At 38.4% G+C, this 25,751-nt stretch overlaps 1 protein-coding gene across 2 annotated transcripts in view; it reads right to left on the bottom strand.

Moving 5' to 3' along the window:
- LOC150087021 (lamin-like) overlaps window positions 1–25,751 on the bottom strand; it is a 328,582-nt gene that overhangs the window by 80,593 nt on the left and 222,238 nt on the right. For both annotated transcript variants that reach the window (XM_090372908.1, XM_090372909.1), the window contains exons 8-9: window positions 18,610–18,714; window positions 5,037–5,153 (exon numbers count right to left, since the gene is read on the bottom strand). In XM_090372908.1, coding sequence (XP_090229034.1) covers window positions 5,037–5,153; window positions 18,610–18,714 — 222 coding nt within the window. The remainder of the gene's footprint in view (window positions 1–5,036; window positions 5,154–18,609; window positions 18,715–25,751) is intronic.

Raw genomic sequence — 25,751 nt, forward strand, 5'->3', positions numbered from 1 at the left:
ATCTGGGGGCTTTGCAAGAGTGTTCACATTTTACTTTGTCCAGAAGCTGAATTTTTGTTGAAATTAAACAATTTGATAAATATGAAAATGATTTGTAGTTTGATTGGCTCAATCAATGAGACCACAGATTTAATTTCTTGATGATAGCTTCTATTTTGTCTTGAACTTTAATTATATTTCCAGCTTTTCCCTGAAGATCTAGGTTAAGTTAGTTAGGCTGGCAAAAAATATCAGCTAAGAATGCCAACTTTGCTGATCAATAAAATTCATTGAAAAAATGTGAAAACTAAATATTTGATCAAAGCAGAAAAATTTTCACTTTGTCTCGTAACTAGAATAGGTGAGTAAGTACTTGAGAAAACTAACAAATTTCAGTATGTAAGAGTAGTTGACGGTAATCGCTGCCCATTTCTTCACAAGAGATTTGCAAAAATTCTTGAATTCAAATAGCAAGCCTTAATGAAATTAATAGTTTTTACAGATTCCTCCAAAACTGTCTTTAACTCAGTAGGAATTTTTTTCATTGATAGTGATTATCTGTGGATGGAGCAGTGAAAAAATTTGCTTCTGGTGACAGATTTCACCCAAGCACGAACTTCACTATATCTGTCTGTTATATCATGATCCCTGTCGGTGTTATTATGACACATATTGACCAATTGATAGTACTTTCCTTTAAGAAATCATCCAGAATTTTAAAAATTGGATCTGAGGTGGCTCATTATTATTAGCCATAAGGTGCAAGGTAGCCTGAGGCTTACACTGCACCAGCCAAAAAAAAAAAAAAAAATCCCGTGTTACCTTAGAGAGAGAGAGAGAGAGAAAAATAGAAGGGAATCACTAAGAAAGCAAGAAAGAGAAGAATGATGATATTCAGCTCAGGACCCTGGGTTTGCCAAGCCCATACTCACCAGATGTGAGCCCCTGGGTCGAATGTATGCAATGGTTTGCAAAAGAGCAAGTCCTATTTATACTTCCATTCCATTCATATCTAACAAATGGCAATATGTTAGGTAAGTTTGAAATATCTGTTGATGCATCAAGTTGAAGGGCATAGAAAGGACTATTGTGTATCCTTGTAATTATTTGTCCCTTTAACATCCTCGGTCATATCTTAAATTCTGTATTGAATTGTATTATTTGATGATAAGATAACATTAACATATAGTATAGTAAATAATTAATACAGTTAGTATTGTAAATAATAATTAATATCAGTCAATACAAGGAAATATTGTATGTTTTGGATTATAAATTGACAAGAAATGGAAGGGGCAAGCTTAATGAATTCCAAAACGAATTTAATTACATGATTAGTTCCACTAATACAGAAAATGTTATATGGACCAATCTTAAAGTTTCGGTGGCCATAGGTAATTTATTTGACTGCCCCAGGCAAACAAATTTTCTTTGAGGTCAGTTGTAATAAATTTGTAAATTTTTACCACTTAATTGTAATATAAAAGATATAGTTAATGTAAAACATTACAAATTTAGTGAAAGGATTATCTTATACAAACAAACAGGTATTGTTATGAAATGTGAACAAAATCATTAAGGCAGGATACAATTACATTGCAGTAGTGCTATGAGTCTCTTTAAGAGAATAATTAATTATGCTGAAAATTAAACACAATTCTGCATAATAAGATAATTAGCTTTATTTACCAAATACTGCCAAATGGATATGAATTGATCAAACCATGAAAACAAATCATTTCAGAAGAATATCTTAATTATATTTATATTTTCAAAATAATTACCAAAGGTGTAGTGTACATGCAACAGACAAACCCAGTGATGCTGTTTCAAAGAGATATTTGTACTAAGTATAACATAGCCCTATGTCATAATTAGTAAAAGAGAAACAGTCTTGAAAAGGCATAAAACCATCCAAAACATTGTTTTCTAAATCTGGAAACTATTGCAGCAGGTGTGTCCTTTTACCCATTCATGCAGAGGAAAGTGAAATATGATTCTATAAATAACCTAACCCCCCCCCTCCTTAGAATAACTTTGTGCCCCTTGTGGGACATGGTCCCAGGTTTGGAATGACTGATCTACATGATTTAAAAATTTTGTTCCTCACTCCTTCCCATTTGCTCCAATCAATTAGGGGCACAATGAATTTATCCATAAGTTTGCACTTGCTCACCCATTCTATTTGCCAATAGAGGCCCTCATCATAAACATGATTTTCTGGTCTGTAGATTATTCCCTCTCTCATTTTACTTTTGCTTCCAAGTATGCCATACCATATGGATTCTATGCCAACATACAACTTCTGAATCTGTAAAAGTTTCTGTTGTGCTCAGGCTGCTTTCGACAAGAGGTATTACACCACCATCCCTTTTATCTTTTTTCTTTCTTTCCTAAATATTGTACATACCATAGCAAAACTCATCATCTCCTATTTCTGAGTGACACGACATTTCCATTAGTCCTATTATGTTGTGTTAGTTATCCTAACCAGGAGTTTGAATTCTGTTTGAAGCCAGCAGGCTTTTAACTGATATAAGGAAACATGCTTTGGTTCTAAGAATTCATGGTTAAAAGTTGGTTGCCAAACTAAGTGCACAAATAACCAAGTTTATTCATGTCATGCAGCAACTAACCGAGAACCTTCAACAGGATACTTCCTGTTGGAGGCTCTCAGTGCATGATGAAGAAACCCCCAAGTATATACGTGTCAATATGCTGTTGAGTGAACATACATGCTTGACTGGCTCTGCACGGTGCCTTGTCTTGGTTGGGGGCTACTTGCCAGAACATTTTGAGAAATATGGTCACCATGCCACTCACAGCGAGGAAATAGGGAAGTGCTCTGTTATAACGCGACCACTGAGATAAAATCCGGCCTTTGACTGGGGAGGGTGTTTCCCCTTGAGTAGAACTGAGCAGCCATACTGCTGCAACCAAACTTGTGCAAAATATGCAATTCTAGTAATTTAGCATGTATTTCAGTTCATCCCCGCCCTCTCTGCCATAGACTTAATATGGACAGAGTGTATCTTTGTTCCTGCTTGTGTTGTGAAAAAACTGACTTCACCATCGTCTCTGTGGCTCCAAAACCCACAAAAAAAAAAAAAAAAAAAAAAAAAATAGCCCGGTTTCTCCAAGGCTAATTTGCACTTGGGCATTTCTCCCCCCTCACGTGACAGTGGGGGATAGCTCAAATCGACATCCGTGTGCTGACTGGCTTCAAATTTAGCCACGAGCCTGTGGTTGGTACCAAACTTTTCCATTTCTCAACCTCTATCTAACTGTGCAGCAATAATCTCAGTTATCAGAACATTCCCGATAAACCAAAATTTCCAACCAATCTGAGAATATAGATACACCCAGCACAAATCCAGTTGAATTGTGACGTCACTGAATGGCCATCGAGCACTCAACAAACCACTGATAGCACAAAAAGTGACCAACCTGACATTGAGATCTTGGATAATTCTGAAGATGTCCAGCCGACAACAGTATCCAAAAAGAAATACAAAAAATTGGTGGTTCCCCAATCGGACAGGGAAACCCACTCACAAAGTGAGCCTAAAGAGCCCACACTAGACAACTGCGAAGAGATAAAAAAACAGCAAGATTCGCCTAACATCGACCCACCCCTTCCAGAGAGCACCAGCACAGTCAATGAGTAGGTATTGGCCCTGCAAGTCAAACTAGAAAATAAACTAACTCACTCCTCTGTCAGAATTCTGTTTATGCTCTGGCACTACCACAACTAGGTCAGAGAAGTTTACACCAATTATTTTGACAATGATTAGAAGCACTAACCACATTTAGCAGTCATGTGCATGAACCACTGTTAACTCGTACTACTACACTCCATTGCTGATCACTCAGCTAATCCTAGTCATTCTGATAATTGTAACTATGTTAGTATTAGCATTAGTAGTGGCAAATGATGCAAGAAAACAAGATTATACAGCATCAGCCAAAAAAAAAAGGACCAACGTTCCCATATCACCTTCGAACAATTTGTCTAGTTCTTCCTTGAATTTATTTAAACTACCCATCTCTACAACACCACCTGCAAGTTTGTCTCAACAATCAAGTATCTTCTGGCTGATTGCAAACTTCCATACATCTATCCTACAACCATCCTTCTTCAATTTGAATTTATGCTTCCTTGTGGGCAAGAAAAAGGATTCTGTCAGCACTGAACTTCCAATCCATTCAAATCCTCAATTAGATCTCCTCACTGGAGCCTAATTTCTTGATAATGCAATTTGCATACTGAAGTCTTTCTTGAGAAAAATACGTTTTTGTACCTGTTCCAGCAGATCCACATCCTGCCTAAAATGAGGCTTCCAGACCCCTGTACAGTACTCACTGGCCACCTATTAAGGAGTATTTGGAGGAGGGGAAGATAGTAGAAGATGAATGGCTAGGTTTGTATGTGTGTGTATATCTATTTGCAAGATAAAAAGAAAAAAAATACTAGAACTATACCCGAGACCAGTTAACTCATCCACACATCTTGCCAACTTTTTGTAAATTTGCGATTCTTCTGAACAAAATTAGTCCTTTCAAAATGAATGGCAAATGAATTGAGGTGTATAAAGCCTTGAATGGTTTAAGCATGCTCAATGCTGATGGGATTCTTCCTCATGCTCAGAATAATCACCTGAGAGGGCATAAATTCAAATTGAGGAAAGACAGAGGTAGGATAGATGTGCAGAAGTTTGCCTTTAGCCAGCGGTTGGTGGAACAGACTTCCATCCTTTGTTGTGGAAGTTGATAGACTAAATAAATTTAAGGCTGAGCTGGACAGGTATTTGGAACGAACGGAGGGGTGAAATGGGAGAGGGGTTGGTTTTTTTTTTGGCTGATGCTGCATAAGCTTGCTTTCTTGCATCATGTGCCTCTACTAATGCTAATTATTCTGCAATGATGCAGTGGAGTACATAAGTGCCATTATTTTTTCAAGAAATCTAGTTTTAGTGGATAATTATTTTAAAGCAAATAACAGAAATATAATTTAACATATAAAAAAAATAAATAAATAAATAAATATAAAATTTTACCTCATTGTTGCCATTCATTAATGAAGTTATCAGACTATCTGAACAACACCAATTCTGATTTTTCATTACTAAGTCACTAGGAGGATTATGAGATGTACCACTGTCAGAACTCCATATCTATAAAGAAATAGCATGGTGTTAACTTTTATATAACTACCTTATCTCCACATTATACAAATAATTTGGATAATTACTCTTAATATACTTTTTGATTTTATTTTCAGTGGAATTATATGACATCCAACTGTTATTTGATAACAAAAAAAAAAAAAAAAAATTTTTTTTTTTTTTTTTTTGTTATCTTCTTTTCTCACACACACACATCTTATTTCTTTTCCTGGTATTTAAATTGTTCCCAACACTACTTCTCTCCCTCCCGCCATCCTTCAAAATATTGTCTTCCAGCTACTTGTTTGGAAAGATCTGGGTTTGAATCCTTTCAGTGGCTAGAGGTAAATACACTTATACAGACATAACACGTTGATGCAACAGTCCTAAAATGGCAATATGCCATAAAAAAATTAAAAAAAAAAACACTATTACAAGGCAACAATGTCTTCCACTTGCAGTATCCTTTACCAACAATAATCTTAAGGACTTTTGTACAAAGCCTCTTTGCAACTCCAGTTTCCTCTGTATTTCTTCTGTTACATATATGAGAATGTCTGTAACAGGACACTGACTGTTCTTTGCTCTTCCATTGCTTAATCTGTTTATGTTGTTCATGCATGCAAACACATACATGAAACTATGGAAATCTTTTTTCTTTTCACTTGTAAGATATTGCTTACAGCTACATACATTTTACTTCAGCTTCTCACTAATCTTACTTTTGTTACTTATAATCACTGTTATCAGATGGATTTAAAACACTATGTAATAATTACAAATAAACTACAGGTTATTTAAGAGTGCTCAACAATTTAAGTATTTCAGAGAACAATAAAATTCAGCTTACCAAAATCTTAAAATTTCATTGTGTTGAATGCACAGAGTTTGTTTCAAAGCACACAGAAAGAGAAGCAAAATATAGTAATTATTTTGCACAACTCTTCATTCCTCAATTCTCAAATTAATTTCAGAAAGCATTACCAAAAGTCATAGACTAACCTTGTCTTCTTTGTTGGCTATATGCCTTCTGAGAGTGCAAAAATTTGAAAATAAAACACTCAGAAACCAAAAATTATTTAGCCGCTTTATTGACCAATTGATACATCAAATTATTTTCTATAAGTAGCTTATAGACCTAGTCAGGATCATTAGTTTATTCTTAATTGAGACAGCGAAATTTGGACGTTAATTAATACTTAAGTGTCCGTAGATTTACCGTTCGTAACTTGTGCCATTGTTATACGATACATCGTTATATCCCGAACTAGTTAGCGTTAGTATAGTATAGTATATAATATAATATTGTCAATTACTCAACAAAATCTATTAATTTTGTTAAACTTCGTTGTCAATTAAATTGTACTTTTAACTAAATACATATAACGACTTAGATTACAAATGAAACATAATTAATTAATACATAACTTGATACAGAAGTTATATAAATGGAACTCGTAGATAATATTTGATACCGAAAAATATATAGCGTTATAACTGTGTTGGGATACAAGTTTAGGGTTATAATTTTGTACTGAAATTGAAATTTTATTGAAATTAAATCGAAATCATGACTCAGACCAGAGCAGAAAAGCAAAAGGCTCAAGCTAATGGGAGTGCTGTGGCTCAGAGGAGAACTGAGGGGGGGCAATTGCCTCTGAATCACAGCCTTTTAAAATGCACTGCTTGCATGATGTTTGTGGAGCAATCGGGTACGGGACATGATATTGCCATAGGGGATGCCTTTGTGTGTGCACGATGCAAGGAGTGTAACTAAATCAGGCGACAACTCAGCGTTTTTATGGGCCTATATGAGAGCTTGAAGGACAGGGTGGATGCCCTCGAAGGATCTAAAGTGAGGGGCCCATCAAGCACTCAGCAGCCCACATCAACACCAGAGCTTGCACTTGGTCATCATGCAACACAGCAGCAACCCCCAAGGCAGAATGCGTTGGTCCCACAGGAACTAGTAGTTGTTGGTGACTCTATTGTCAGGGAAATGGGGAACATGCTTTGTAAAAAGGATAGGTGGAACAGGACCAGGGTATGTCTGCCAAGGGCAAAAGTTGATGACGTAGAGCGGATATCATCTTTTAAGGGCACAAAAGGTGATATAGTTGTACACGTTGGCACTAATGATATTAGGAGAGCGGAGACCGGCAGAATTATTTAAAAAGTACAGGTCACTGTTGAAAAAAAGCCATGAATTAGGGTTGAATTTGAAAGTGTCTGCAATTCTGCCCAGACTTAATAGGAGGGAGTATTTTTTTTTTTTTTTTTTATGAAAACCCCAAACACGAAAGGTATCAAAACCTATAGTACTTAGTACCATGCATGGGAAGGAGAAGTATGGGGGAGGGGGGGGGGTGCCGGAAACTTTACTCTAGAGACTAAACATGGGTTTCACCACTTCAAGCCTCCAATAAACAAAGTGGTGGTATTTCACCGGTACTTGTCGATCAATTCGGCCCTGGAAAGATTATGCGAGGCTCAAGGGGTAGAATTTTTTTCAGCGTGGTCTGTACTTGTTAACAGAAGGGACTGCTTCTACAGGGATGGGATACACTTAAATAGAAAGGGTGCAAGAATATTTGCTGATGCTATCGACGCAGTGTTAGGTGGGTCGGAAAACTGCTAGCTTGGGGGGGATACAAGGACTAATAGATTAACAGTAGCCACTGGCAGAGGTGAAAGTGATTCTTCCATTGTTTCTATTGGAATGAGCAGCAGCCTGAAAAACAAGATGCAGGATATTTCAGAGACTGCTGGGAGTCATTGCGGTACAAGTAAACACATGGGTTGTGTTAGGGTAACTAAAAATAGAAACAGGTGCATGTATACTTGAGTGAACACCAATGCTAGGTAAATAAATTTGATGAATTTGAGGTATTGCTCAAAGCATCAAAGGCGGATATTGTTGGGATATCAGAGACGTGGTGTCACACAGATATAAGGAATGCAGAACTGGAATTTGAGGAGTACAATGTCTACAGAAAGGACAGACAGGATAGGAAGGAAGGAGGGGTTATGCTATTAGTTAAGAAATACATAAAATCCAAGGAAGTGAAGCCAGTCGACATCATTGGACAGTGCAGTGTTGAGTCAGTTTGGTGTGACATAAGCATTGGGAGATCGAAATTGAGAGTAGGAGTGTGCTATAGGCCTAATGACTCTGATGGGTATAATAAGAAACTGTACAGGGAAATAGAGTGGGCCAGTAAATCAGAGAGTCTTATAATGGGGAATTTTAATTTCCCAGATATTGACTGGAATTTGTGGGTTGGTCACTCACACACTAGCAAGGGTTTTGTGGATTTATTGGATGATTGTTTTCTACATCATCATGTTCGGGAGGCAACTATAGGGAGTAATACTCTTGATTTGATTATCAGTAGTGATTCTTCATGCATTAAGAATCTGCAGATAAATGAACCACTAGGTGGCAGTGATCACAGTGTGATGAAGTGCGATTTACTCAAAGAGGTAACTACCATTAGGGGTAGAGGGAAGGGTTATTGCTTTCGTAAAGGCGACTACGATGGATTGAGACAGTATTTAAATTCTATACAGTGGGACCAACTGATGATGTTACCAACAGCAAATTCAAAATGGGAAGCATTCAAAGAACTTATCTTGGAAGCTACTAGGCTTTACATAACAACTTAGAAATATTGTTCAAGGTTTAGGCCTAAATGGATGTCGGATGAACTAATGAGACATATGGCAGAGAAGAAAAATGCATGGGATACATATAAATTAACACTTGACACAGAAGCGAATGATAGATATAAGTTGATCTGTAACCAAGTTACAAAGGAGGTTAGGCAGGCAAAGGCAGATTACGAGAAATCTTTGGCAAGGGATGCAAAGAAAAACAGCAAAGAGTTCTTTCCTTATGTAAACTCTAGAAGGAAGGGGATGTATCAGATTGGCTCACTTGATATCGATGGTTCAACTGTTGATGATCCTGCTCAGGTAGCTAACAAACTAAATGAATATTTTGCATTGACATTCACACGTGAGGAGTTATTCAGCGAGAGGAATGCCAGAGGTGTATTCAACTCTGGCAGTAAGCTAGATAATCGTGTAATAACTGAGAGTAAAGTGGAGGAGAAATTGTTGAAGATAAACACAAGAAAGGCACCTGAGGTGGATGGGATCTATCCAGTTATATTAAAGGAGGTAGCAAAGGAAGTAAGCAAACCCTTAGCCATAATTATGAGAGCTTCCTTGGACTCGGGGGAGGTACCCATAGACTGGAGATGTGCAAATGTGACCCCAATTCACAAAGGCGGATCAAAGGCTGACACAAGTAATTATAGACCTGTGAGTTTAACTTCTGTTCCAGGAAAATTAATGGAGGCACTGGTTAAAGAAGCACTGCAGGATCATCTATACAGGACTTCAGTTATAGCTCGGACACAGAATGGTTTTGTTAAGGTGAAGTCTTGCCGGACCAATTTGATTGGATACTATGATGCAGTCACAAAAGAACTGGATGCAGGGAATAACTTTGATATTATATACTTGGATCTTAGAAAGGCTTTTGATACTGTTGCACATGGAAGACTGCTGCACAAATTGGAGCAGTGTGGCATTGGAGGCAAATTGCTGCTATGGATAAAGGGGTGGTTGAGGAGGAGAAGACAGAGAGTGGAAATCAATGGATACTGCTCCTCGTGGACTAATGTTATTAGTGGAGTCCCTCAGGGTTCAGTGTTGGGTCCATTATTGTTTTCTGTATTTATAAATAATATTGATGATGGTATATCAAGCTTAATGTCCAAGTTTGCAGACGATACAATGGTTGGCAGGGTTGTTAAGGACACTACTAATGCTATGCTGCTGCAACAGAATCTGGAAAGGTTGAGCAGATGGGCTGAGAGGTGGCAAATGATGTTTAATAATGGCAAATGTAAAGTACTACATATGGGAAACAGCAACCCCTGAGCAACGTATCAACTCTGTGGTACTACACTGACAGTGGTAGAGAATGAAAAGGACCTGGGGGTAATTGTTCAGGCATATATGAAGTTCTCTGAGCAGTGCAGATGGACTACAAGAGTAGCTCATGGTGTCTTGTCAATGATATACAGGAATTTTTCTAGCAAGGATAAGGAGGTGATTATTCCCTTATATAAGGCAATGGTCAGGCTACAACCTTGAGTACTGTATACAGGTCTGGAGGCCTCATTTTAAGAAGGATGTAGAGCTGCTGGAACGAGTACAGAGAAGGGCAACAAGATTAGTGAATGGAACAAAGGGGTACTCTTATGAAGAAAGGCTTAAGTTTTGCAAATTAGTGTCTGGAGTCTAGGCACCAGCGAGGTGATCTGATAGAGGTGTATAAAGCCTTGAATGGTTTGAGCATGCTCAATGCTGATGGGATTCTTCCTCTTCCTCAGAATAATCACCTGAGAGGGCATAAATTCAAATTGAGGAAAGACAGATGTAGGATAGATGTGCGGAAATTTGCCTTTAGCCAGCGGGTAGTTGGTTGGTGGAACAGACTTCCTCCCATGTTGTGGAGGTTGATAGCTGCTCTTACAAAGAAAGCTTAAGTTTTGCAAATTACAGTGTCTGGAGACTAAGCACTGGTGAGGTGATCTGATAGAGGTGTATAAAGCCTTGAATGGTTTGAGCATGCTCAATGCTGATGGGATTCTGCCTCTTGCTCAGAAGGGGTGAAGTGGAAGTTTTTTTTTGGTTGACGCTGCATAAGCTTGCTTTGTTGCGTCATATGCCTCTACTAATGCTAATAAATTCATTAAAAACATATAAAAGTAATATTTAATCTTCCAGAGGCCTTCCATGTTGTCAGAACTACAAGGCTTCAGTGAACAAATAGATAGCATTTTAATAAGCTTTATACTTTGCTTCTCGGCTGGGTCAAGAAGCTGTGATTTTATGCTATAACTATGACAACCTTATCTAGTACCTAGAAACTTAAATTAATTAAATCTTTCAGTTAAACTACCACCCAAACCTACAGAGAGAGAGTTGGCTTTGCATTAGCAACATCTACCTAATAACTTGTGGGGCCAATTTTCCCCCGTAATACAGCCCAAACACACTTGGCATTGACTCCATGGGGTGCCAGTATCTCAACAACTGCGGTTATTCTATGTTTGAAGTTGGAAAGATCTCAAGACTGACCTGTCCTTCCTCATAGACACTCAAAAACGGATCATCATGTGTGCGAACTACAATCTTATACAGCCAGGCCTCGCAAAACGCGAGTTCCATTAACGCGTGTTTCAGTTATCACTATTTGAATAAATTATACCTCTTCTCACTTTACACGATGCAAATTTCCAGTTAAAGTGACTTTTTTTTTTTTTTATGCGATAGGTGAAAAAGATTTGAATTGCGTGTCAGACAGGCAATAAACAAACGTTTGCCTGCTGCCCGCCTCAGTGTGTTCCATCCATAATCGGAAAAAGATGTGTTACTTGTTTGTCTCCCGCTAATAAAGTCAATGCAGACTTGCATTTAAAAATTCAGATTTTTAAATGAGCCAGATGAAAAATGTTACTGCGAAGGGGATAACAGTAAAAGAACTAGATGAAATCTTTCGTATCACAGAGAACCTCAAACAAAAGGTTTTAGGTTCTCTGCGATATTTATTTCGCCAGGGCCCAAAGAAGATTGTTGTCAGCTATCAGAAATTAATTGATGAAAAGAGAAAGTCAACACTGTTCAAATATTTCTGCAACAGTCATTTCTTCATTGTGTATTTTATGTCAGAGGTTCCCAAACTTTCTCAGTTTATGGCACCCTTAGTGTCTCAGTAATTTTTTCACGGCGCACCTAAGTCAAAAGAAATACCTAACAGTAGTTCCATTTAGTAGTTAGGTCCAAACAACTTAATAAGAAATGTTGAAACTGAACTACCTCAAGCTAGTAGTTCGTGTGGTGTCCGACAGATGTCGAGTATCGCCGTGTTTCCCTCGAAAATTTAAAATATTCCGCAACGCACAGTTTGGGAACCGCTGTTTTATGCAATAAAAATTTAATTCCATAATTATTTTCATTATCTTTTACATAGTATACAGTTAAAAAGTTATTTAAAAGGTATTTTTAAAATTCTTTAGACATTCCAGAAGGTCAAGGACCAATTACAATTTTTGCTATTGATTATTAATATATTCGATTAACGCATTTCCGTTTTGTGCGATGCACTCGCGGGACGAATTAAACGCGTTAACTGAGGCCAGCCTGTATTCGCTTTCCACCAGAATCACAGACCCGTCCATTACTACACATTTTTTTTTTTGCCAGTGAAGCAAAGGCCTGTGGATTCCTTGCACTATATACTATTACCAGGGATAGTGCTAATGGAAGCCAAATCAGTGTACGTATGTACGTACGCGCGCACACGCACATACACACACCTCTTAAGCACTGCATTCTTGATGAAACCTTAAATCACAGATACTATGCATAGCAGATTTATGATACAAGAGTCTAATGACCAAGGTGTGTCTCTTTCAATTTGTTAAACTATTAAAGGATTGCCATTGTTAACCATAACCACTGTTAATCAGCATCACTAAATGTAGGCTGCATCAGTAAATACATTTGCTGATATTTTGCATATATTTGCTGATGCAGCCTACATTTAACAATGTAGGCTGCATCAGCAAATATATTTAACAATGTAGGCTGCATCAGCAAATATATTAGTTAAAGTTAGTGGGTAAAAATTTTCAGCTTTGGGATCCACTAGAAAATTTCAAGCTCGAACAGCAAATACAGTAGAGTGTCAAAAATCCGAACATCAATAATCTGAACAAGCCAGCATTCGTTATTATTATTATTATTATTTTTTTTTATGCTGGTGCCATAAAATAATTGCACTAAGCACCGGTTTTTGTGATCATTTGTGAATTGAATTTTGATTCTATTAAATTGCAATTGTAATAAACGAAAATCGGAGGGATATGATTCACAGGCTATAAAAATAAAGATTTAAAGCACAAATTTATACTTTTATTTTACCTTGCCAATTAACAAAATTACACCGAAAGAATAGAATTCATGGGATACCTGATTCCTGGGCAACGTGACTCTGTCACCCTTCTTGCTAGTGGACGAACCCACCGCTTGGCAGGTATATAGGTACACAGCATTCATGTAGGCGGGGTGCCTCCGTGGGCAGGAGCAGCAGTGAGTAGCACACGTTTCTTGATTAGACCGGGGTTCGAGCCCGTGACCACCAAATATGGAGGATGCGGAAAGGTCAGGGAATGTAACCCCAGGGGCTCACATCTGGTGAGTATGGGCTTGGCACACCCAGGGTCCTGAGCTGGATATCATCATTCTTCTTTTTCTTGATGATTCCCTTCTGATTCTTGTTCTCTCTCTCTCTCTCTCTCTCTCTCTCTCTCTCTCTCTCTCTCTCTCTCTCTCTCTCTCTCTCTCTCTCTCTCTCTCTCTCTCTCTCTCTGGGTAATTCAGAATTTTTTTTTTTTGGCTGGTGCAGCATAAGCTCAGGCTTCCTTGTACCTTATGCTAATAATAATAATAATAATGACCACCGCATATCCCAGGAGCAATATGGCCTTAGTTGCTAATGCTCCTAAAAACCAAATAACAAACATCATGTAGGCGGTAATTCAATGTCAGCGTGGATAAATGTCGTGAGTTAACCAACTTTGAAAGAAGGATGATAGTGGGTATTCGACCCATGGGTCACTCTATGGCAGAGTTGGTACAGAAATTGCACTATCGCCGTTTGACAGTATGTATCAAGAGTGTATCAGGAACATACAATTTAAGGAATAACATCCCACAGTGGACAGCGCTATGAGTGGAGTAGGCGGGTGGACGGTCGGTAATGGTCTGGAGCATGTTCAACTGGGACACATTGGGACCTCTGGTACATCTAGATGCATCTCTGAACGGTCCAGGTTACGTGTCCATCCTTGCAGATTGCATCCCTTCATGGTCATCGTGCACCCACAGGGCAATGGACTCTTCCAGCAGGACAATGCACCTCCCACAGAGCCGTGGTGACTACAATATGGCTCTAAGAGCATTCCCTAGATTTTACCACCATGGAATCGACTCCCGGTTCACAGGACATGAACCCTGGAGCACATTTGGGATGCTGTGGAAAGGTCCGTTCGAGTTTTGGATCCTCCACCCAGGAATGCAATGGAATTATGGACAGCAGTGCAGCAAGCATGGATGAAAAAATACCTGTGGAATGCTTTCATGAACTAGTGGACTCAATGCCTTGTTTTGTGACTGCCGTTATCCAGGTGAAAGGTGGGCCTACCTGTTACTAGGTGGCTATCTCATGATTTCTGTCCACTCAGTGTATGTTGTTATGTTATTTTTGGTTTTTAGGAGCATTAGCAACTAAGGCCATATTGCTCCGGGAATATGCGGTGGTCATTCCCTGACCTTTCCACATCCTCCGTATTTGGTGGCCACTCAGTGTAAATTATATGTGAAAATTGGAAGAATATTATCCACAGGTTAGCAATATAAATTTACACTTAAATACACAGCTTAATTAATATACATATAGTACTAACTAAATATAACATTTTGTAATCTGATATTTCTGTTCACTGGCTTTTTTTTTTTTTTTTTGGTTGTAAAATCTAAAACAGAAAAAAAAAAAAAATAAATAAATAAGTATCAATCAATAACAAAGAACACGGCATGCAGAAATTATTACTAGCATGATCGCGCAAGTGAGATATGGAGTAAAATGTTTACGAAGTTTAGATATAGGAATGAAGAGATTCTGAACATTTACAGTTTTATTTTACTGTACTGAAGTTATGATCTTCTCCTTCTTTTAAAAGGAAGCAGAACTTTTTAACAATTAAATCAAAGGGAGAAAGTGGGTCTTCATTAGCAAGATTTTATGAGGTTGGAAAGTCAACCATAACAGAAATTAAAAACAACAAGGAAAAAATTTTTAAGTTCGTATCAAAAACTTGATTCAGCTCATGGTGCAAAAAAAAAAAAAAAAACTATAAGGAATAGCTAATGGCCCACCCCCCTGAAGATGCTGTTTGTTGTTCTAGTTGAGTCCTGGGGCATCAGCAACTAAGGCCATATTGCTCCATATATACTGCCTGTAAATTGCATGTTATGTGGTTGATTTCCTGTTTGCTGGACAAAAAAACCATGCTACTATCACCTGATACCAACTAACTCAGCCACATTATGAAAAAGGCCCATAAAAATTCCTCCCATCATTGATGGGACTCAAACTCAGGTCTTTTACACGCAGGGGAGGACACTGATTCTACCAACTGTGCCATAAGGGCTAGGTACAAGCAACAAACTGAATACTGTCGAACTCAACTACTCTTGCTGAAAAGAGTGAGAGATCTGGCAGCAAAAAAATGAAGTTCGAAAATGGTGCAGCAAAAAATAAGTAATAATTTTCGTTAAAGGCACACATGTGTTATTGTGACTGAAAGTTCCATTTGTTTTGTTACCTATGAATAAAAATATGTAAGTACAACTTAGTGTTTTATTTCTAAACTTATGAAATCTTTTTTTTTTTTTTTTTCAGTCTCCAGAACTGTATTTTTGATAAGTTTGAAAATCCGAACAATTAGTTTGGATTATCGACACTCTACTGTAGGTAGATTGTATGGTTTGGTTTGGTTTGGTTTCATAGGCACACCAGAAACTAAGGCTGTAAAGTTTCACAAACAGACCATAAGAAATATAAAAAATGTGGGTTTTAATACCTTTTAAGATGTGTTAAGATGACTGTGTCCTGTGCAGAGCCAAGCAAGAACAACTTTCTCTTACGATTCCTGTGCAGATTAGACTACTGTGTTTTGATTACATTCTTCAATGGATATAATTTGTTGGAAATATATCTATGCTATGATACTTGCCACTGGCAATTTAGTGTATTACATAGTATTTGCCAGTAGTATGTGTAAAGAGACTAATGGGTCAAGTTTGTGGAAATGGCTGATTCGGCTGCAGTATCAGCTAAATAATTTCCTTCAATCCCAATGTAGCTTGGGTTCCAGTAGAAGCACATGCCAAATTCCAGTTCATAAAGAGAATATATCAACTGTTGAATCTGAGACACAATCAAGTGAGTTGACTACCTCATTGCTGTTTTTGTTAGTCCTTGCTGTTTTTTCCTTAGCATCCTTTGCCAAAGATTTCTTGTGATCTGCCTTCACTTGCTAACCTCCTTTGCAACTTTATTATGGACTAGCTTATATCTACCATAGGCTTCTGTGTCGCCTAATAATTTATATGCATTCCATTCATTTTTATTCTCTGCCACGAGTCTCCTTAGTTCATCTGATATCCATTTAGGCCAAAATCTCGAACAGTATTTATGAAAAGCCTAGTAGATTCGACGATTAATTCCTTGAATGCTTCCCATTTAGAATTTGCTGCTGGTGACATCATCAGTTGGTCCCACTGTATAGAATTTAAGAATTATCTGAGACCATTGTAGTCACCTTTACAAAAGCAAAAACCCTTCCTCTTTACTCCTGATGGTAGTTACATCTTTAAGTAAATCCCACATCACTACGCTGTGATCGTTGCCACTTAGTGGTCCCTTTATCTGAAAATTCTTAATGCACGAATAATCACTGCTGATAACTAGATCAAGAGTATTACTCTTTTTGGCTGCCTCTCGAACATGTTGCCAGAAAATAATCGTCCAATAAATCCACAAAAGTCTTGCTAGTGAGGGAGTGACCAACTCAAGTTCCAGTCAATATCACAGAAGTTAAAATCCCCCATTATAAGATAATCTGATTTACTGGCCCAGTTTATTTCTCTGTACAGCTGTTCATTGTACTCATCAGATCATTAGGCCAAAAACACACTCCTACTCTCAATTTTGCTTTCCCAGTGCTTATGTCACACCAAACAGACTCAACGTTACACTGTCCACCCATGTCAACTGGATGCACTTCCTTAGATTTTATGTGTTTCTTAACTAAGAGCATAACATCTCCTACCTTCCTATCCTGTCTATCCTTTCTGTACACATGTGTACACTTGGGGCCCATCTAGCTTAGATCACACAGATGCATGATGCAAGTGAAGTAAGGTGCAGATCTTTGCTATTTACTTCATGTATGAGTTAACACAGAGGATGTTCAAATCTCTTGTGCATTTTATCTATAGTTCACTAATGTGCTGGACAAATGTAACCGTTTTTTTAACTACAAACTACAGGAATTTCACCTCAGGTGTTACTAATATTTTTCCAGGCTTCAGGGTGAAGATTCTATTTACAAAAAATATGTGCAAATGGTCTTCTGAGGTGTGAACCTGAAATCATTAATCAATTTTTTTTTTTTTTTCGTATGATGTGAGCAATACAGGAAGGAACCAGTTTTTTTCCTGCTTCCCTTGTATGTCGTGGCCGTGAGGTCCAACCACAGAGTACAGCACCATCGTAGTATCCAAGCCCGAGGCAGGATTCGAACCTGCAACCTTTGGGTTGCCCAGGCAGGCACTTTACCCACCCAGCTAGCCCAGTCGGCTCATTAGTCACTCTCCATAGTTAACACAATCAATATCTAGCTGCAATTGTCTTTCCATGACCCTCATGTGTGCCTTTTTGCAAATAAATTAAAAATAAAAAAAAATGCTGCAGTCATCAACAAGAACACTGTTTATAGTTAGAGAAGATGTTTGAAGGTGGATCTTACCTGAACTTAGAATGACTGACCGGTTTTTTTTTTTTGAAAACTGTACCAGGTCGTATGCTTTTCCCTATTACCAGCTTGTGTTTGAGGAAAGCATTGCAAATAAATGTTTCCTGTTCGATTAAATTGAGTGTTGACCTGGTTCTCCAGAAGTCACAACTATATCCTGGATAATATTAAAGAAAGTTCTGACTAGTAAGGCCAATTAATCTTGTCATATTAGACTTTCACATCACTTATGTAACACTTTTTACTGTGAGTTGCAAATACTCAAATGTGTGGTTAACAGAAAACAGTGTTAACATGTTAATGATGAAAATAATATGTATGATATAATTTTTTATTACAGAATAAAAATATTTTTATTCTTAAGGAGGGCACATTTTCAGGATGAACATCATTCCATGTGAAGTACAACAGATTTTAAAAGTGTAACAGAAGATTTTAGAGACCTTTATTTTTAAATTGATGTGTACTCCGTCTCTCTCGTCTCTCTCTCTCTCTCTCTCTCTCTCGCTGCATCTCTCCTCCTCCCACCTTTCCTTCTAAATTATTATAGAAAGGAGGTGAGTGAGAGACAGAGAGAAAAGGTTTGAAATGGAAAATAAACTATTAATTGAAATTTAAAAGGAATTCAATACAAAATACCTGTTCTTTACCATTGATATTTATACATTCCGAATAAATATTTAGAATTAATGATTTAATAAATTAATATTTTGGCTAATAAATGATTTACTTAGACATGTATTTGCATTACATTATAATACAGCACACCAAAAGCCATTCCTTACTGTCACAGTGGCATTAGGTTTGATAACAGCTCCACGGGGAAATTTGTAAGAAACTTCCTGATGATCCCCTTGTTGAGAAATTTGCCAGCTTCCTAAAGCTATTTCCTGTAACAAAAAATAAAAGAGGCTATAAATTATTCAACAGTCCAAAAAATTTACATATCTATTAAAGATAGATCTTAGAAAATTAAAAAGTTGCAAATAGTGACTATGTGTGTGTGTGTGTGTGTGTGTGCCAATTTCCACTGTAATTACAAATGAATCTCTAAGAGTAATAAACAATTTGCATTAAATGGGATTATATATAAAAAAAAAAATAAATAAAATAATATATAAGAAAAATAAATTAAATCATTATTGGGTTGCAAAATGCTGCACTAATGATGGTATGGCTGCACCCCCCCCCCCTTGTTTCCCCCACTGATAAGGTGGCAATAGACATCAAAACATCTTGGAGGTAACTACATGTTGTCGGTGACTCTATTGTCAGGGAAATGGGGAACATGGTGTGTAAAAAGGATAGGTGGACCAGAACCACGTTGTGTCTGCCAGGGGCAAAGGTTGATGACGTTGTAGAGCAGATATCATCTTTTAAGGGCACAAAAGGTGATATTGTTGTACACATTGGCACTAGTGATATTAAGAGTAGGAGACCGGCGGAATTACTTAACAAGTACAGGTCACTGTTGAAAAAAGCCGTGATAAAAATCTACCCCTTGAGCCTTGCTCAAGGGGTAGATTTTTCTTAGCCTGGTCTGTGCTTGTTAACAGGAGAGACTACTTCCACAGAGATGGGATACACTTAAATAGAAAGGGTGCACGAAAATTTGCTGATGCCATCAGGGCAGTGTTAGGTGGGTCAGAAAACTGCTAGTTTGAATGGATACACGGACTAATAGATTAACAGTAGCCGCTGGCAGATGTGAAAATGATTCTTACACTGCTTCTATTGGAATGAGCAGCAGCAGCCTGGAAAACAAGATGCAGGGTACTTCAGAGACTGCTGGGAGTCATTGCAATACAAGTAAACACAAGGGTTGTGTGAGGGTAGCTAAGAATAGGAACAGATGCATGCATACTTGCGTGTACACCATTGCTAGGAGTTTGGTAAATAAATTTGATGAATTTGAGGTGTTGGTCAAAACATCAAAGGCAGATATTGTTGGGATATAAGAGATGTAGTGTCATACAGATATAAGGAATGTAGAACTGTAATTTTGGGAGTACAACGTATACAGGAAGGATATACAGGATACGAAGGGGGCAGGGGGTTATGCTATTAGTTAAAAAACACAAAATCCAAGGAAGTGCAGCCAATCGACATCGCTGGACAGTGCAGTGTCGAGTCAGTTTGGTGTGACACTGGGAAATCAAAATTGAGAGGAGTGTGTTATAGGCCTAATGACTCTGATGAATATAATAAAAAAACTGTACAGGTAAATAGAGTGGGCCAGTAAATCAGAGAGTCTCATAATGTGGGATTTTAATTTCCCAGATATTGACTGGAATTTGTGGGTTGATCACTCACACACTAGCAAGGCTTTTGTGGATTTATTGGATGACTGTTTTGGTAAAGGTGACTACGATGGTCTGAGACAGTATTTAAATTCTATACAGTGAAAACAACTGATGATGTTACCAACAGCAAATTCAAAATGGGAAGCATTCAAAGATCTTGGAAGCTACTAGGCTTTACATACCAACTAAGAAATATTGTTCAAGGTTTAGGCCTAAATGGATGTCAGATGAACTAAAGAGACATATGGCACAGAAGAAAAATGCATGGGATACATATAAATTAATGGGTGACATGAAAGCCTATGATAGATATAATCTGGTCTGTAACCAAGTTACAAAGGAGATTAGGCAGGCAAAGGCAGATTATGAGAAATCCTTGGCAAAGGATGCAAAGAAAAATAGAAAAGGGTTCTTTACCTATGTAAACTCCAGAAGGAAAGAGATGAATCAGATTGGTCCACTGGATATTGATGGTTCAACAGTTGAGGATCCTGCTCAGGTGGCTAACAAACTAAACAAGTATTTTGCATCTACATTCACACATGAGGAGTTATTCATGAAGGGGAATGCCAGAGGTGAAGTAAACTCTGGCAGTCAGCTAAATGATTTTGTAATAACTGAGAGGAAAGTGGAGGAGAAATTGTTGAGGATAAACATAAAAAAGGCACCTGAGGTGGATGGGATCTATCCAGTTATATTAAAGCAGGTAGCAAAGGAAGTAAGCAAACTTTTAGCCATAATTATGAGAGCTTCTTTGGAATCAGGGGAGGTACCCATAGACTGGAGATGTCCAAATGTGACCCTAAAGGAGGTCACAAAGGAGGATCAAAGGCTGACACAAGTAATTATAGACCTGTGAGTTTAACTTCTGTTCCAGGAAAATTAATGGAGGCACTGGTTAAAGAAGCACTGCAGGATCATCTAGACAAGACTTCAGTTATAGCTCGGACACAGCATGGTTTTGTTAAGGGAAATTCTTGCCTGACCAATTTGATTGGATACTATGATGCAGTCACAAAAGAACTGGATACAGGGAATAACTTTGATATTATATATTTGTATCTTAGAAAGGCTTTTGATACTGTTGCACATAGGAGACTGCTGCACAAATTGGAGCAGTGTGACTTTGGAGGAAAATTGCTGATATGGATAAAGGGATGGTTGAGGGGGAGAAGACAGAGAGTGGTAATCAATGGACACTGCTCATCGTGGACTAATGTTATTAGTGGAGTCCCATAGGGTTCAGTGTTGTGTCCATTACTGTTTTCTGTATTTATAAAAGATATTGATGATGGTATATCAAGCTTAATGTCCAAGTTTGCAGACGATACAAAGGTTGGCAGGGTTGTTAAGGACAGACTGATGCTATGCTGCTCCAACAGAATCTGGAAAGGTTGAGCAGATGGGCTGAGAGGTGGAAAATGAAGTTTAACATTGACAAATCCAAAGTACTACATATGGGAAACAGCAACCCTAGAGCAACGTATCAAATCTGTGGTACTACACTGACAGTGATAGAGAATGAAAAGGACCTGGGGGTAATTGTGCAGGCATATATGAAGTTCTGTGAGCAGTGCAGATGGGCTACAAGAGTAGCTCATGGTGTCTTGTCAATGATATACAGGAATTTTTCTAGCAGGGATAAGGAGGTGATTATTCCCTTGTATAAGGCAATGGTCAGGCCACACCTTGAGTACTGTATACAGGTCTGGAGGCCTCATTTCAAGAAGGATGTAGAGCTGCTGGAACGAGTAGAGAGAAGGGCAACAAGATTAGTGAATGGAACAAAGTGTTGCTCTTACGAAGAAAGGCTTAAGTTTTGCAGATTAGTGTCTGGAGACTAGGCACGCGAGGTGATCTGATAGAGGTGTATAAAGCCTTGAATGGTTTGAGCATGCTCAATGCCAATGGGATTCTTCCTCTTGCTCAGAATAATCACCTGAGAGGGCATAAATTCAGATTGAGAAAAGACAGATGTAGGACAGATGCATGGAAATGTGCCTCTAGCCAGCGGGTAGTTGGTTGGTGGAACAGACTTCCATCCCTTGTTGTGGAAGTTGATAGCCTAAATAAAGTTAGGGCTCAGCTGCACAGGTATTTCGTTTCGAATGAACTGAGGGGTGAAATGGAAGTGGTTTTTTTTGGCTGATGCTGCATAAGCTTGCTTTCTTGCATCATACGCCTCTACTAATGCTAATACATCAACATGTTTGTTTGGGAGGCAGCTAGAGGGAGTAATACTCTTGATCTGAGTATCGGTAGTGATTCTTCATGCATTAAGAATCTGCAGATAAAGAAACCACTAGTGGCAGTGATCACAGTGTGTTGAAGTGGGATTCACTCAAAGAGGTAACTACAATCAGGGGTAAAGGGAAGAGTTTTTGCTTTTGTAAAAGTGACTACAGAGATCTGAGACAGTATTTAAATTTTATATGGTGGGACCAACTGATGATGTTACCAACAGCAAATTCAAAATGGGAAGCGTTCAAAGAATTACCATATTTCCCCATGTATAAGACGCACCTTAATTTTGGAGTTTGAAATTTGAAAAAAAATTTATTACATAAAGTTATTGAACTCAAGTTTTATTCATCATAAAATTCATACAACTCATCACTGTCAAAACTCCCATCCATTAGCTTGTCCTCATCTGTGTCTGATGACGAATCACTGTCTTCATATATTGCCTCGTCCTCAGTTCCATCTATGCCATTTGAAATGCCACACTTCTTAAATGACTTGACAATGATCTCAATCTTGATATTATCCCAGGATCTTTTCACCCAGGTACAAACTTCTCCTATAGTTGGTTTCTTCACTCTTCCTGCTGGTGTCAAATTGTCCCCAGAAGACTTCATCCATTGGTTCCATTCGTCCCTCATGGCAGCTTTGAAGGGTTTGTTAATGCTGACATCAAGTGGTTGGAGCTGGGATGTCAAGCCTCCATGTATGAGGGAAAATTTTGTTTTTTGCTCTGCAGCAATCTTCTTTGTATTTTTTGTTATGTGTGCCCTGAACTGATCAAGCACCAACAGGGCAGGTTTGCGTAAGAGCCCATCTGGTCTCCTGCTCCAAACTTTCTCAAACCAGATCTTCATCACATTCTGATCCATCGAACCCTTGTCATAAACGTGGACAATCACTCCTCGAGGAATGTCTTCTTTTGGCATTGTTTTGAGTTTGAAAATCAGCATAGGAGGCAGCTTGGTTCAATAGCACAACAAGCTAGAACAACTGTATAATGGCTCTTTTCATGTCCACTTGTCTTCACAGTTACAGTTGTCACCCCGTTCTTATCAACAGTTCTGTTACTTGGGACATCAAATTGAAGGGGGACTTTGTTCATATTTGCAATCTGTCCCAACTCAAACTGATGTGTTTTCCGACATTGAATGACAAAATTATGAAATTCAAGGACCTTCTGCTCATAGCTTTCAGGCATCTTTTGGGTAAGTCCGGTGCGTGTATCATGCTTAGTCCATTCTGTTTAATGAAGCTGAAGCACGAATTGTGTCCTCCTTTGAAATCAGTAACTTCTTTTTCATCAGCAATTCTTCTTGCCTCATGCTGAACCATCTTTGTGGACACAGAATTTCCAATTGCCCTTTGCTCCTCAATCCATATCTTCAATTCCCTCTCTAAATTAGGCCATTTTGCTGACTTGCCTCTCATGGCCTTCTTCTGCTGTGGCATTTCCAGTAGGGTTTCTTCTTCCCATAGCCAGTCTCGGATTGTTTTCTCAGTTGGAGGAGGACCAAACTTATGTTCAGCAGCACGATTTCCATTCACTTTTGCAAACTGGATCACTTTAACTTGAATTCAGCACTGTACGGAAATATTTTCTGAGCAGAACGTGGCAAAACGTAACCTAATATACCGGTAACAAGTGCGACACAATGAGCGCAAAGACAATAAGCGTGAAAAAGCGAGAAATGCAAGTAAAAAAAATCTACAACCACTGTATAAGACGCACCCAGTTTTTAGACCCCACATTTTTCGAAAAATGTGTGTCTTATACATGGGGAAATACGGTAATCTTGAAAGCTACTAGGCTTTTCATACTAATTAAGAAATATTGTTCAAGGTTTAGGCCTCAATAACTGTCAGATGAACTTTAGCATTAGCATTAGTAGAGGCATTTGAAGCAAGAAAGCAAGCTACTAGGCTTTTCATACTAATTAAAAAAAAAATAAATAATAAAGAAATAAATAAAAAATAACCACTTCCACTTCCACCCCTCTGTTCGTTCGAAATACCTGTCCAGCTGAGCCTTAAACTTATTTAGGCTATCAACTTCCACGACAAGGGATGGAAGTCTATTCCAGCAACCAACCACCCGCTGGCTAAAGGCAAATTTCCTCATGTCTGTCCTACATCTGTCTTTTCTCAATTTGAATTTATGCCCTCTCAGGTGATTATTCTGAGCGAGAGGAAGAATCCCACCAGCATTGACCATGATCAAACCATTAGCATTTAGCATTAGCAGAGGCATTTGATGCAAGAAAGCAAGCTTATGCAGCATCAGCCAAAAAAAAAAAAAAAAAAAACCACTTCCACTTCACCCCTCTGTTCGTTCAAAATACCTGTCCAGCTGAGCCTTAAACTTATTTAGGCTATCAACTTCCACGACAAGGGATGGAAGTCTGTTCCACCAACCAACCACTCGCTGGCTAAAGGCAAATTTCCGCACGTCTTCCTACATCTGTCTTTCCTCAATTTGAATTTATGCCCTCTCAGGTGATTATTCTGAGCGAGAGGAAGAATCCCATCAGCATTGAGCATGCTCAAACCATTCAATACTTTATACACCTCTATCAGATCACCTCGCTGGTGCCTAGTCTCCAGACACTGTAATTTGCAAAACTTAAGCCTTTCTTCATAAGAGCACCCCTTTGTTCCATTCACTAATCTTGTTGCCCTTCTCTGTACTCGTTCCAGCAGCTCTACATCCTTCTTGAAATGAGGCCTCCAGACCTGTATACAGTACTCTAGGTGTGACCTGACCATTGCCTTATAAAAGGGAATAATCACCTCCTTATCCCTGCTAGAAAAATTCCTATATATCATCGACAATACACCATGAGCTACTCTTGCAGCCCATCTGCACTGCGCAGAAAACTTCATATCTGCCTGCACAACCACCCCCAGGTACCTTTCATTCTCTACCACTGTCAGTGTAATACCACAGAGTTGATATGTTGCTCTGGGGTTGCTGTTTCCCATATGTAGTACTTTACATTTGTCAATGTTAAACTTCATTTGCCACCTCTCAGCCCATCTGCTCAACCTTTCCAGATCTTGTTGCAGTAGCATAGTGTCAGTAGTGTCCTCGACAACCCTGCCAACCTTCGTATCGTCTGCAAACTTGGACATTAAGCTTGATATACCATCATCAATATCATTTATAAATACAGAAAACAATAATGGACCCAATACTGAACCCTGAGGGACTCCACTAATAACATTAGTCTACGATGAGCAGTGTCCATTGATTACCACTCTCTGTCTTCTCCCCCTCAACCACCCCTTTATCCATAGCAGCAATTTGCCTCCAATGCCACACTGCTCCAATTTGTGCAGCAGTCTTCCATGTGCAACAGTGTCAAAAGCCTTTCCAAGATCCA

Source organism: Mastigoproctus giganteus, chromosome 4, assembly GCF_048544385.1.
Source record: "Mastigoproctus giganteus isolate SK-2022 chromosome 4, ASM4854438v1, whole genome shotgun sequence".
NCBI lineage: Eukaryota > Metazoa > Arthropoda > Arachnida > Uropygi > Thelyphonidae > Mastigoproctus > Mastigoproctus giganteus.